We start from the raw sequence: 13,641 nt of genomic DNA, 5'->3' as shown, positions 1-13,641 counted from the left end.
TCTGTTCAGATTCTGGCTTCTCTCCACTGTGGGCCTGGGAAGACATTCCCTGTCCCCACCCAGGCTCAGTAATACCCAGGAACACCAACGCCCTCCGCACCCCATCTTCTTGCTAACACCCCAACCTCCCATCTACTTCCTGTCCCTTCTAATCCCATACCCAGCCCTCACTCCCTGCTTCCCTTACCCCTCAATCTTTGAGTCAAAGAGAAACTCCTCCTCATGTCCTTTCCAGGAAGCTGGGAACTGCCTAGGGCAGTGGTCGGCAAACTCAGTAGTCAACGGAGCCAAATATCCACAGTACGATTAAAATTCCTTTTGAGAGCCGAAAATCAACTTCGTGCATGGGCTACCAAGCTTTTTTATTTTATTATTTTTATTTTTTTTATTTTTCCCCCTTTGGTTGATCTTCCATTGCTTTTTATTTAATTTTAAAAAAAATATATTTTATTGATTTTTACACAGAGAGGAAGAGAGAGTTAGAAACGTCGATGAGAGAGATACATCTACCAGCTGCTTCCTGCGCACTCCCACTGGGGATGTGCTTGCAACCAAGGTACGTGCCCTTGACCGGAATCGAACCCAGGACCTTTCAGTCTGCAGGCAGACGCTCTATCCACTGAGCCAAACCGGTTTCAGCATGGGCCACCAAGTTTTAATCGCACTGGACATGCGCGCCCGCACGTGGTATTTTGTGGAAGAGCCACACTCAAGGGGCCAAAGAGCCGCATGTGGCTCGTGAGCCAAGGTTTGCCTTCCACTGGCCTAGGTGTTTAGTGCCCTTGGCAACTTGAAGAATTTCCCACACCAGGTCTGGGGATTTCAACCCTCAAGTCCTGCTCCGTATTTGAAGTATAAACTGAGTCATAACCCAGTAATCAAGTCCTTATCTAGTTGTTGCAGGAGCGCCATCTGCAGCATTTCCGCTGTTTTAACCTCTTGGCCTGGGGACTCACACCTTTGCTGGGTAACTTGTTCTGCTGCAGCAATCAGGGGGGACCATCGGCTCCGAGAGCAGAAACGAGCCCCCTCTCAGGCTGAACAACGGAGCTTCTCCCTCCGGTCCAGGTGGAACTTGAAGGCCCTTCCCGGGAATTGCCTTGTGGCCACTCAGGAGTTCTGACAGTTTCCTGGTGAGGCATAGGCCCGGGCTTAGACAGGGTCCCTCCTTGTGATAGGGTTCTTGATGTAGACATTGTGATAAAATGGCTCAAGACCCGGGTCCATTTCTGAAGGTGGACACAACCCAGAGACATCTTGAACTTCTAGTGCCAGAGCCTGAGGGGCTCTCTCCACCCTCCAGTCTGGACGTGTGGCCCAGAGCTTGGGTGCAGTGATTGAGGTGCCATCGTCCTGTCACACACCTGCGTCAGCTGTCTGTCTCCTGGGCAAGTCAGTCCAGAGACCTGAGAAGGCAAGAAATGGGTTCTTCCAGGTACGTAACCATCTCTTCCCATTGGCTTCTCTGTAGACAGGGCCAGGTCTCCTCAGCTACAACCTGCTGTGGCAGGGGCCGCCCCAGGCTGAAAGTTAGCTTTGCCCCCATCCACAAACTGGGCTGTCTCTTTAACGTAATCCTTTCGTGCCCTTTCTGGTGCGGGGGGCCAGCCCCTAACTGATGGGAGTGTTGACCCACTGGAGTCCCTGACCCTCAGCCCTTTAGGAGATAGTGGTCAACTGAGTGACGAGAGAGAAAGGAATGACAGGGAACAGTGGCCCTTAGGTTGTCCTAAGGAGCAGTAAGAACTTCTAGGTGGGTGGATTCCAAGTATCTTTAAACTTGGGGTCAGACGGAGGAGCTGGAAGTTGGGGTATTCATTACAGGGAAAGCCCCCCCACAGTCCCAAGTCTCTTCCCTATGGCAGGCTGAGAGAGGCAGCTTCTAGGACTCTTTCCCCGCCCCTCACAGCCTACTTCCACAACTCTGGACTTAAGATCTTTTATTTTATTTTAAATATATTTTTATTGATTTTTTACAGAGAGGAAGGAAGAGGGAGAGGAATAGAGAGTCAGAAACATTAATGAGAAAGAGACATCGATCAGCTGCCTCCCGCACACCCCCCACTGGGGATGTGTCCGCCACCAAGGTACATGCCCTTGACCAGAATCGAACCTGGGACCGCCGACGACGCTCTTTCCGCTGAGCCAAACCGGTTTCGGCCTTAAGATCTTTTAGGTCCACTCCTAGGAAAAGAAGATCTGGCACAGTCTTAGCGAGGAGGAAGGTGGTAGCAGACAGAGAGCTGGGGTTGTGAGGACACAAGGATGTGGGCATAAAGTTGGAAGGAAGACCAACCCTCCCCACAGGCTGCTCGGTGGTGAATGCAGGTGTAGGGAGTGAAGGGCAGTCGCTGACGGTCATGAGGGCCTGACACCGATGGGAGACCCTTAGATGTAACAGGAAACTAGACATGGAGGGGCACCCTATTGAGGAGAGAGGCCCCGCCGGTGAAGGACACAGCCAGCACGGAGAGGGGCTCCCCGCGTAAACGTGGCGGCAGCGGCGGCAGTCAGGAGGGCGGCGCGGCGGCGGCTCCGGTTTAAACCTTTAATGCACTGGCGGGCTGGGCAGTGGCGGCGGGCGTGCGGCGGGGGAGGGCGAGACCGGAGCGCTGGGGGACAGGGCCCAGGCCGCTCGACAGGCAGCTCATCAGGCCCCGCAGAGGCTCCAGCTTCGGCTCCCGGGGGTGTGCCGAGCTGTGGGGCGACCCGACACGGGCATATGAGGCTGGGCGGGCTCTCCCGCACGCCCCCCCAGATCTGTGCTCCGTCCGTGCCCGCGGAGGGTCCGCGGCCTCGCAGCCCCCTCACCTCCGCTCCCTCCGCCACATGCGCAGCCACGGGAAAAAGTAGAAGCAGCCCCAGTAGATCCTGCGGAGAGAAGGCAGAGCCGGGCCAGGCGGGGCGGCTGACCCCGCCGCACTCCGCGTGTCTCCCGGAGGCCCCGCCCCGCCCCGCGGAGGCCCCTCCCCTCCCCGCGGAGGCCCCGCCCCTCACATCGGAGGCCCCGCCCCTCCCGCTCCCCCCGCCCCCGGAGGACTCGCGCCCTCCCCCCACCCCGAGCCGCTCGCTTCTCCCCCGCAGAACCCGCCTCCACTCACTCCTCCTCCGCCTCCAGCGCCACCTCGTATCTCCTCAATCCCGGCATGTCTCGGGCTCCGCACGTCTCCTGGGGGGCGGAATGATCGGATCAAGCACTTCCCCGCTCCCGGCCCCCTTCTCCGGCATCCTCCGGATCGGCCTGACTGGCTCCCGGGTGACCCGAGGCAGGCGCCCCCGGGAAGGCTCAGTTGCACATCAGGGAGGGGATCGGGAGGAGGATTTCGGAGGCACGAGACGTTATGGGATTAGGAGGTCGGCCACCGCAGGGGCCTGCGGCATTTACGGGGTCAGGGCGACAGGCTTTGCGGACATGGAGTTGGGGGTATTTGGGGCCCCAGGTGAGGATGTTCGGGGGCTGGGTCACCTGGAGGGGGGCTGAGGGGTCGGTGCAGCCTAAACTCCGCCCTCCCTGGCTCCACCCCGGAAACAGACCGTTACCGTGACGTCACAGGGACTCCGCGCACCGGGGCGGGGCTCCCTCTGCCCGGAAGGGGCGGAGTCAAAGCATCTCTTCAGAGGGGGCGGGGTCAAAGTGTCTCCAGGAGGTGGAGGCAGGGCCTGTCCCTAAGGATCAAGTTGGTATTTATTGCCAAGATGCGAGGCTCTGGACTCTCTTTTATAAGGATGGAGTCGGTTTTGGAGGTCTACCCTGGGAGATGGAGACCTCAGTAATAGGCAGCAAGAAAAGAGTTTTTTTTTGGGGGGGGAGGGGTTGGAGATATCTATAATACTGTCAACAATAAAAAAAAATATATTAAAAAGAAAAGAGCTTTGAGACCTGTTCAGTGCTGTTTTCCTCAATTCTCTCTTCTCCTCTCAATCTCCTTGGCTTCTGCCCCGACAATGGCCTTTTCTTATCTGCCCTGTGCTACTTGTGTGACCCTGGGCTGAGGAGGAATAGGCCTCCAGAGAGGGCTCAGTCTAGACAGGCCAGGCTATGGAAATACTTCTCGGATGAGTGGCCTTGGCCAAGTCACTTAATGGGGCCAGAGGGTCAAAGCCCTTCCTATCTGGGCCGAGACCTACCTTCCTGTGATTTTTTGTTCCTACAGTCATTCAATCAACTATCAAGTGTCTGCTACATGCAGGCACTGTGCTGGGTGTGGGGAGACAACTGTGAAGAGGACAGGCACAGCCCTGGCTGGTGTGGCTCAGTTGGAGTGTTGTCCTGTACACCAAAAGGTGGCAGGTTTGATTCTCGGTCAGGGTACATAGCCAGGTCAGGTGGTGTGTGCAGGAGGCGACCAATCAATGCTGCTCACATCAATATTTCTTTTCCCCTTCCTCTCTCTCAAATAAAATTTGAAAAGAAGAAGGCACAGTCTCCACCCTCAGAGGGCTTATCAGCTGGGTTGGAGTTGGGGGGATTGAAAGAGAATAAACCTGGAAGACTGGCACAGGAGAGGGTGCTGTGGCAGAACCTGGAAAGAGCAATCAGCTGAGGTTGGGAATAGCTGCCCTCGATGGTCTTTGGAGGGAGGGCAGGAACTCTGTGGCTGGACTGAAGGAGAAAGAGTGACTAGAAACGAGTGAAGTGAAAGTTCCCTCAGCCTGAAGTGTGGAGAATGGATACATCTACTCTCTTCCTGCATCCCACCCTTTCTCCCTCTCATTCCCGTCTTGCCTTGTCTGGGCCACAGATAGGTGACAGATAGATCTGGAGAGGTTAGCTGGACCCATCCCTGATGGGACCAATTCATTGGTGGCAGTAGGTGTCATAGCGACCAGTCATTCTGGTCATTATAGCCTCCTGGTCGCTGGCTATATATATATATATATATATATATATATATATATATATACATATATATACACATACATATATATATACATATATACATATATATATATATATATATATATATATATATATATATATATAGGATTCCACTAACCTCTGTCCCTGGTTTCTGAGCAAGAGACTCTAAATCTTTGGAATTTTCCAAGCAATAGGGTGTTTTTGTTATTTATGAGCTCCTTGGATTACACCTGGGTTTTTGGTTGGAGATGAGATAACTTAGGATGGGGGCTCATCACTGAAAGATCAACTATGTCCTTGGAGAATTGGGGCTTTGAGCCAGCCCAAAGAAAGGGGCTGGAGATTGAGTTCAGTCATGTGGCTCAATGATGCCTCTGTAATGAAATCTCAGTAAAAACTCTGGACACCAAAGCTCCTGGCACTTCCTGTTTGGTGAATGAAACAATATGCTGGGAGGGCTATGTGCCCTGCATGTCTCCCAGAGGAGAGAGCATTTGAGAGAGACCCTCTCACAATTCGCCCTGTGCGTCTTTTCATTTGGCTGTTTTTTTTAAAAATATCTTTTGATTTCAGAGAGGAAGGGAGAGGGAGAGAGAGAAACATTAATGATGAGAGAGAATTATCGATCGGCTGCCTCCTGCATGCTGCACCCTGGGGATTTGAGCCCACCACCCAGGCATGTGTCCTGACAGGAATCGAACTGTAACCTCCTGGTTTATAGGTTGACGCTCAAACACTGAGCTACGCTGGCCGGGCTCTAGCCACCTTTTTCTTAAGTCCACCACTCAGGATATTGCCCTGTTTCTCAGATGGCTTTACAACCTATTTCCCCGCAAACAAATACTCCTTTCTAGGAGAAAAGATTGTGTCCTTGTGTGAGCGAGTGTCTGTGTGCACATGCCTGTGTGTAATTATGTGTGTCTGTCTATGTCCTTGTATCTGTATTGTAATAATGTATATGCTTCACTATCTGTGCTGTGTCCTGGGGGTATGTAAATGATTGTGTGATTGATTATCTGACTGTGTGGACAGACGTGTAGGTGGATTAAGTGTTGGAGTTCGCAGGCTCGGGCGTGTGTGTGTGTGTGTGTGTGTGTGTGTGTGCGCATGTGTGTGTGTGTGTTGTGTGTGTGCGCTTGCGTGCGTGAGCCTGCTAGCTGTTTGTTCAATCCACTTTGTGGCTCTCAACCTCATAGGGCCTGCAGGGGGCGCCCAGTGCAAAGGGAAAGAGGATATGAGGCTCCCTCAATCTCATGGGCCTGCAGAAGGCATCTGGTATAGAGAGAAAACAGGATGAGTGACTCCTGGGCGGTGGAAGAGGGCTCTGGCCTGAGGAGTCTCAGTTGTCTTGCTCCAGAATTTCTTACTGGAAATGATGAGTCAGTTATTGAAAGTCCCTGATCCTGGGAAGAGATCTGCTTCACACTCCATTCGTGTCCAAAACCTCCATCAGAGGCTTCTGGCCAGCCAGAGGGGCGGTGTGGGTAGAACATTGCACAGGACTTCCAGAGGTGATTGGTCATCAGAATGGGGGAACTCTTGAGCAATAGTACACCCCCCTCTTCCCTGCCTCTTACCCCCTGGAGCTTGAAGTAAAATCACTGCCAGGGTTTCCTGAACAACCCCTCCTTTACTTCCTGCAATTTGGGCCACTCTGGATCCCAGGGTTCCTGGGTTTGGGCTGATCTTGCTTGGGAGAAATGCAGGGAACAAGGGTCCTTGAACCCAAAGCAGAAGGTGACCTGTGTGGCTGGAGATGGGGAGCCCTGTGGGCTCAGAGGGAAGGTAGGGGAGGCTTCATGGAGGAGGGAGCTCCGCAGAGCCTTGAAGATGGGTGAGGCAGGAAGGAGGGCATTCCAGGTGCAATGAACAGGAAGCAAAGGCTCAGAGGAAGGACAGGGGTTTGTGACTAATCCCAGTGAGGCAGGGGAAGGGTAATTGGTGAAAGAAGCTATGCATATAGGAGTAATCCTTGGGGTACTTCCTAATGATGCCAGGCCCAGTGGTTAAAGTTTAAGGAAGACTCCTGTACCTTAATCAGGCAGGACCAATAGGAGCTTCACATCCTTTGAGTGTGAAGGTTTGAGTTCCTTAGCAGCACAGGATGTCAGCCAGCTGAAGTGCCAGTTGGGGACGAAGGGAATGAGTTATAGAGAAAATACAGTAAACAGAATTTTGAGTTCCCTGCCCCCTGGTGTGCATGCCCTGTCTAATCCTGCTTTGAGGGTTTTTTGTTTGTTTGTTTGTTTGTTTTTGACATTCCACCTTTGAATATGATGGGATTAGGTGATTAGATAGGGCAAAATGAAGAGATTTTGCAGGTATAATTAAGGTCTCTAATCTGTTGACTTTCAGTTCGTCAAAAGGGAGGTTGCCTTAGGTAGGCCTGACTAAATCGGGCGAACCCTTGTAAAAAGTGTCTAGAGATAAGAAGGAGGAAGCGGCAGCAGATGCTCTTATTTGGCCTGGAAGAAGCAAACTGCCGTGCTGTGGAGAGGGCCCTGCAGCAGGCCGCAGCCGGCAGCCCTAGGCACTCAAGGCCTCAGTCCAACAACCACGACTGCCAGCACCCAGTGAGCCGGGAAGAGGATTCTGAGCCTGAGATTGCAGCCTGGCTGATACCGGAACAGAGGACCCAGGACCCACAGAAACGATGAAGCTGCTAAGTTTGTGGCAATTTGTTACACAGCCATAGGAAACTAATATAAAGACGAAGGAATGAATGCCAATTAAGCCCCAGGACCAGTTTCAGAACTGTTGACTAGAGCTTTTATTCCTGCTGCCTTCCAGGTTGCGAAATGTCACTGTTTCTTTAACCGGCTCCCTTTTTTCTGTCATCCGCTTTTAATCCGTTCTTCATTATAGGTTGTTGTGTAAAGAGGACTTCTGCTCATCAAGACGGCTGTTTATTTTTCCTGGCAGTCCCCCCACTTGAAGTTTGGCCTGGCTGTGTGACCTACTTTGGTCAGTTAACTGTGTGCAGAAGTGGCATGTGTCATTTGTGGAGGGAAGCATTTAAGCCAGGGTTCTCCTTGCTGTTTCACCTGGCTGGAACGACCATGGAAACATTTGTTGAGAAGAAGGAACACGCCAAGAGATCCAGGCGGCCTGGAATCTTGAACCACCTCATGGAACAGAGTGGCACTACAGACCTGCCTAGGCCCACAGCAGGCTTGGTATGTATGGGGAATAGAACTTTGTTGTGTTAAGCCACTCAGACTTGGGTGTCATTTATTACTGCAGCATAACTCCGTCTACCCTGACCAATGAGATGTGTTGGTAGTGGCTTTCAGGTATTGTAGAATAGAGAGATGAAGTTACAACAGAACTAGGAAAGGATGTCAGCCTGAGATCTTGGATTTAGAATGGGATTTTGCTCACAGCTGAATTGTGTCTCTTTCCCCCCCCACCCTCCAATAATTCATAATTGAAGCCCTAACCTTCAATGTGACTGTATCTAGAGATAGGCTTTTAAGGAAGTAATTTAGGTTAAATGAGGCCGTAATGGAAGGGTCCTAATCTGATAGGACTGTAGCCTTAAAAGAATAGGAAGAGAGAGGGCACAGTGAGGACAAAGTGAGAAGGCAGCTATCTGCATGCCAGGAAGAGGGCTCTCACCAGGCATCTGGATCTTGAACTTCTAACCTCCAGAACTGTGAGAAAATAAAATTTCTGTTGTTTAAACAACACAGCCAATGGTGTTTTATTATGACAGCTTAAGCTGACTGAGGCAGATATTTGTTAGGTGATATCCTTAAATTTGGGAAGTCTAGGATTTGGGAAGAAGGATGTATGTTGATGTAGGATAGCCATAGGGTGGACTATAGAGATTTTTTTTTTCACTGCCCACAAACTTAAGCCCTCTCTATGGTTTGAGGAATTTCCTATTATATGAGTTTTAGTTACCTTCCAACATATGGTAGAGTCCCCTAAGGGTCACATACTAATTTTCCTAGCTTCCTTTCCAGCTAGGACGTGAACACATGCCTTAGGCTTATCCAATCAGAAGTGCCTTTTTTTTTTTTTTAAATATATTTTATTGATTTTGTACAGAGAGGAAGGGAGAGAGATAGAGAGTTAGACACATCGATGAGAGAGAGTCATCGATCAGCTGCCTCTTGCACACCCCCCACTGGGGATATGCCCGCAACCAAGGTACATGCCCTTGACCGGAATCGAACCCGGGACCCCTCAGTCCGCAGGCCGATGCTCTATCCATTGAGCCAAACCGGCTTCGGCAGAAGTGCCTTTTGAGGACTGTGAGTGGGAAGCTAGCAATGATGCAAAGGAGCAGGGTTAGTAGAACATCCATTTTCATGGTGGTAGGAGTGGTGGCAGAGGTGAGGTCTGTTTCTCATGGGCAGCTGAGCTGTGGTTCTAGGAGTGGAAGCTGGCAGGCTGATCACCCAATATCTGAAGGGCTTGTGACCACAGTACAAATGGAGGCCCACATAGCATATACCTAAATATTTAAAAGTTACAAATCAAGCTGACAGACTGCCAAATAAAAATGGTCTCTTTTACCATCTTGAAAAACATACTTTCAAAACAACTTGGAGACCAGGTTCAAATTTAGAATTCTTGGAATCCTTGGAGTTCCTTGATGGAGAGATGTGGCAACGGGAGAGCCAAGCTCCAGTCCCAACTTGTCCACCCACTTTCTTCCCTTACTAACCTCAGTTTCAATTGCACCATGAAGGGTCTCATAAACCTGATGTAGACACCCCAGCCCCACACATAAAAGTTTCTCTCATGTTATCTGGCAATAGCTACTGCATGGTCATTTGCTGGACCTAGTAGCGTGCACAGCAATGACATAGTCTATCATGGGAAGGACAGGTCTAAGGAAGAGGTCTGTATGGATTCTTGAAGTTGCTTGGGGCCTTTTGGGCAGGGGATTCTCCAGTTTTCAATCCCTGACATGTAAGCACTAGCTCCAGGAGGGCATGCCCCCTTAGCCTTGAGTACTGTTTATGCCACATCCAGAGGTATGACTGGAAGAGGGACGGAACAAGGTCCCCTAAACCATGCACTATAGGACAAGGGCCTCAGTTATCTGGATGTTAGGGTGGTACTGGCATTTGGCATCCCCTTCTGTGCCACCACGCTGTCTTGGAGGGCTGTCTGGACTGTCCTGGCTCTCTTGCATGCTTTGCCAGTGGTTTGGCTGCATAGGCCCCCTTATTCTCTCATTTTCTGTACCTTCAGGGTTTTTTTGTTTTGTTTTGTTTTGTTTTTTAATAACTTACTTGCCAAAACCGGTTTGGCTCAGTGGATAGAGCATCGGTCTGCGGACTGAAAGGTCCCAGGTTCGATTCTGGTCAAGGGCATGTACCTGGTTGCGGGCACATCCCCAGTGGGGGCTGTGCAGGAGGCAGCTGATGGATGTTTCTCTCTCATCGATTTTTCTAGCTCTATCCCTCTTCTTTCATCTCTGTAAAAAAAATCAATAAAATACATTAAAAAAATAACTTACTTTTCTGTTTAAATCATCTAGTGATTTTCAGTGGCTTGAAAGTAAGAATCCTGATTGGTAACTTTGTTTATTTGCCCTTTTTTGGGTGGCGGTAACTCTATATCATGGCAGCTCTGAGCTTGCTGAGGGCCCCACTCTCACAGACATTCCGATACTTAGGGCTGCCATGGCAGGAGGCGCCATTTACACACACTCCAGCGAAAACGGTGTCCCTGGAATGCGCAATGGTGCTGTCCCGCCTGACAGGCATGGGTGCTCCTGACAGCGTTTCCCAGGAGGAATGGTGGCCTGATAGTGATGGGGGGACCTTGACATCAGTGGAGTCCTGTCAGCAATGGGGGCACCAATAGGCATTGGTATGACCTGTCAGGGCTCCCGAATTGATGGAGGGCTTGAGTGTGGTGCCCCTGTGGGAACGGGTGGCTTCCTTTTGGGGGAGGATCCTTGAAATGATGGTCTGACAGGTATGGGATCAGCAAGGTGGTTGGGGTTTTGGTAAGTGTTGGGTTCAGATTTCCGGGGACTACGGTTCTGATATCCAGAGCGCTGGGGGGTAAAGCCACCCGCTTTGGTGGGTTGGAGCCCAGGGCAGCTCATATTTTCGCCCCCCACCCTGACCCCCCGGAACCATGGGTCATAGGAACAGAAGCAGGGCTGGGTGTCTGACTCTCTCATCCACTCTGATCCTCAGAGTCTCTGCCCTAACCTTTGTCATTCTCCCCTGTCCTGCCTATTCCTGACCCCTCAGGAGATAGAAGTTATCCTTGGAGAGGGTCATTCAGGAGTCTAATCTCACTCCTGAGGATTTGAACAGATGACTTAGGCTTGCCCAATCAGAAACGTCTTTCAAGGGACTACAGATTTCCTGGGACTACGGTTCTGATATCCAGAGCCCTGGGGTTAAAGCCGTCCTAGTGAGATGCTCTGCTCTGAAGAGGTACCCCCTCCTCGCCCCCCCCCCAGAGACCTGCCCCTTTTAGAAGCCTTGCCCACAGGCCCCTTGGTCCTGCCCCTACTCCCACCCTTCAGATCCCAATGCCGCCCTGTCCCTTCATTCCCATTTTTATTGCAACATCACCTGGCCTCTGTTACTCCCTGAGAATGGAGGTAAGAAGGCAGGCACAGCTGTAGCCTGATCCCTTCTCCACTGTTCCACTTGGAGAAACTGAGGCCTGGGCAGGCCTCGAGAAACTGTGCCTACTTCCTCCGGGAGACTCTGGGGAAACCAGTTCCCCTTCTGCTGGAGAGGCCCAGGAGGCAGGAGGCCCTCCAGGGGCTTCTGTGTCTGGCTCAAGCACTGGGGTCTTGCCTGAGGCCTTCAGCTTCTCTTCTTGTTTCCCCCCAACTCTTCCTGGCAGGTCAAGCCCAAGTGGACATCGCAGACCCCAGCCCTCTTCCCAAGTGCTACCCACCAGACCGACTTGGGCTGCAATCTCAGCATTGTCTGTCATTCTGCCTCTCCATGCCTTGGTTTCCTCAGACATAGAATGGAACCAGTGATCCCCAACTTATAGCGTTGTTTAAGGATGCAGTATGCCATACACGTAAAGGACCCAGCTTGGAGGCTGGCACATGGTCAGTACCTCACAATAATGGCTTTCCCTCTTTTCCTGAGGGCCGCTTCCTCAGACCTGGGCCTGCTGTATTGCTCCCCATTTTTACTTAGGAGATGGGTCAACTAAGGGAGGCAGTGTATGTAGTACAGATTCTGAAGCCAAACTGCCCAGCGAGGACCCTCCGCTCTGCGGCTTTACCAGCTGTCCAGCCTGGGGAAGTTACATGCGAATGCCAGGAGCTCCGAAGGCAGTGCCCGGCACCTATTGAGCACTTAGGGGTGAATTAACTGGTACTACAGAGCCTTCTCCTACCCCATGGGTGAAGTCTCAGTGGCCATCGAGCCAGTTCTCTAATCAGAGAGGTGCCTGCTTGGTTTTATGGAGGGGCCCGTGAAGGAAACTCCCTACTTGGGAACCCTGTCCCTCTGTGAGACTAATTCCAAGGGTTTCTGGCTGGTTCTGAGTTTCCCGGAGGCCAGAGAAGGGGGGCACAAGGGTGGGGGCTTACCAAGAAGTTGACACGAGATGATGAAAATATGATCAAAACTGCGTGGGGCTGGCTGGCTCTGACCAATTACCCACAACACCACTGTGAGAACTGGATGTGCTCCAGGTGCATTGTGGGAAAGAGCCATGCTCATTCCATTTGTTCTGTGCCAGCCCCTGGAAACTTTATCAATAGACAGGATGGGGACTGTCAACAATAAATTAAAAAAAAAAAAAAAAAAAAAAAAAAAAAAAAACCGGGCAGGGAGCTTTTTGTCCGCCGATAAAGCAGGGATGACAGGTCCCTTTAGGGAGATGCTGGCTGTTGGGTAGAGAGGTCTCACTCGGCTGCTGGCCTTAAACCTGTAGCAGGGGGGCGGCTGTCTCCAGCCCCCCAGCCCTGAGCTGCTCCATCTCTCCTCTGGCTGCCCAAGGAGGCATGAGGTGGGCTCCTCACATGGGCCCAGCCTGGCCTCCAGCTGGCTGGGAGTGGGGACCCCGTCGTGCCCTCCCCCATCCCCGGAGGACCTTCAAGCCAGTTTGCTGCCCGCCCCGTGCCCACACTGCCCATTAAAGATGGTGTCAGATAAAAAACAAACAAACAAAAAAGCCTGTAGCAGGTACCATGTGAAAGGTTTTCTTAAACCAGCGGTCGCCAACCTTTTGGACCTCGTGGACCACTCGTTGGTGACCCATCACCCTAGAGAGAAAGGTGTTTACTTATAGGCAGGTAGCAAGGTCCCCGTATTCTGATTGAGGAGCTAGGAGTCCACACCACCCCTTAGCTGGTGGCAGCTTCATCATTGTCAGGGGGGCAGATTGGCTTCTGGCCCACCAGAACTCAGGATAAATAAATGCCACAGCTCTGGCCGGTGTGGCCCAGTTGGTTGAGCTTCATCCTGTGTCCTGAAAGGTTGCAGGTTTGATTCTGGTTGGTTGCCTGCAGGAGGCAGCTGATCAGTGTTTCTCTCTCATTAATGTTTCTCTCTTACCGATGTTTCTCTCTCTCCCTCTCCCTTATTCTTTTTCTCTAAAAAACAAACAAACAACCAACTCACAAACAAAACAACCCTAACCAGTTTGGCTCAGTGGATAGAGCGTCGGCCTGTGGACTGAAAGGTCCCAGGTTTGATTCCGGTCAAGGGCATGTACATTGGTTGCAGGCACAACCCCAGTAGGAGGTGTGCGGGAGGCAGCTGATCGATGTCTCTCTCTCATTGATGTTTCTATTCCTTTCCCTTTCTCTCTGTAAAAAAAAAAAA

General features: G+C 51.4%; 1 protein-coding gene across 1 annotated transcript; it reads right to left on the bottom strand.

Annotated features, from left to right (window-relative positions):
* Positions 1 to 2,533: 2,533 nt before the first annotated feature.
* LOC118716383 lies at positions 2,534 to 3,536 on the bottom strand. The gene is made up of 4 exons (XM_036433498.2): positions 3,467 to 3,536; positions 3,102 to 3,169; positions 2,812 to 2,871; positions 2,534 to 2,697 (listed from the first exon to the last, which is right to left on the bottom strand). The coding sequence occupies exons 2-4, from the start codon at positions 3,146 to 3,148 to the stop codon at positions 2,541 to 2,543; spliced, it is 264 nt and encodes an 87-aa protein (XP_036289391.1). The 5' UTR covers positions 3,149 to 3,169; positions 3,467 to 3,536; the 3' UTR covers positions 2,534 to 2,540.
* Between the last annotated feature and the right edge of the window lie 10,105 nt (positions 3,537 to 13,641).

Source organism: Pipistrellus kuhlii, unplaced genomic scaffold (genome assembly GCF_014108245.1).
Source record: "Pipistrellus kuhlii isolate mPipKuh1 unplaced genomic scaffold, mPipKuh1.p scaffold_m20_p_12, whole genome shotgun sequence".
Lineage (NCBI taxonomy): Eukaryota > Metazoa > Chordata > Mammalia > Chiroptera > Vespertilionidae > Pipistrellus > Pipistrellus kuhlii.
The sequence above is the reverse complement of the archived record's forward strand: the minus strand, read 5'-3'. Positions and strand labels throughout refer to the sequence as shown.

Excerpts from the sequence above, each read along its gene's own strand:
- LOC118716383 (XM_036433498.2), bottom strand. The coding sequence starts at position 3,148 with ATGCCGGGATTGAGGAGATACGAGGTGGCGCTGGAGGCGGAGGAGGA. Across the intron at positions 2,872-3,101 it reads GCGCTGGAGGCGGAGGAGGA|GATCTACTGGGGCTGCTTCT; the intron begins GTGAGTGGAGGC and ends TTCTCTCCGCAG. Across the intron at positions 2,698-2,811 it reads ATGTGGCGGAGGGAGCGGAG|CTCGGCACACCCCCGGGAGC; the intron begins GTGAGGGGGCTG and ends GTCGCCCCACAG.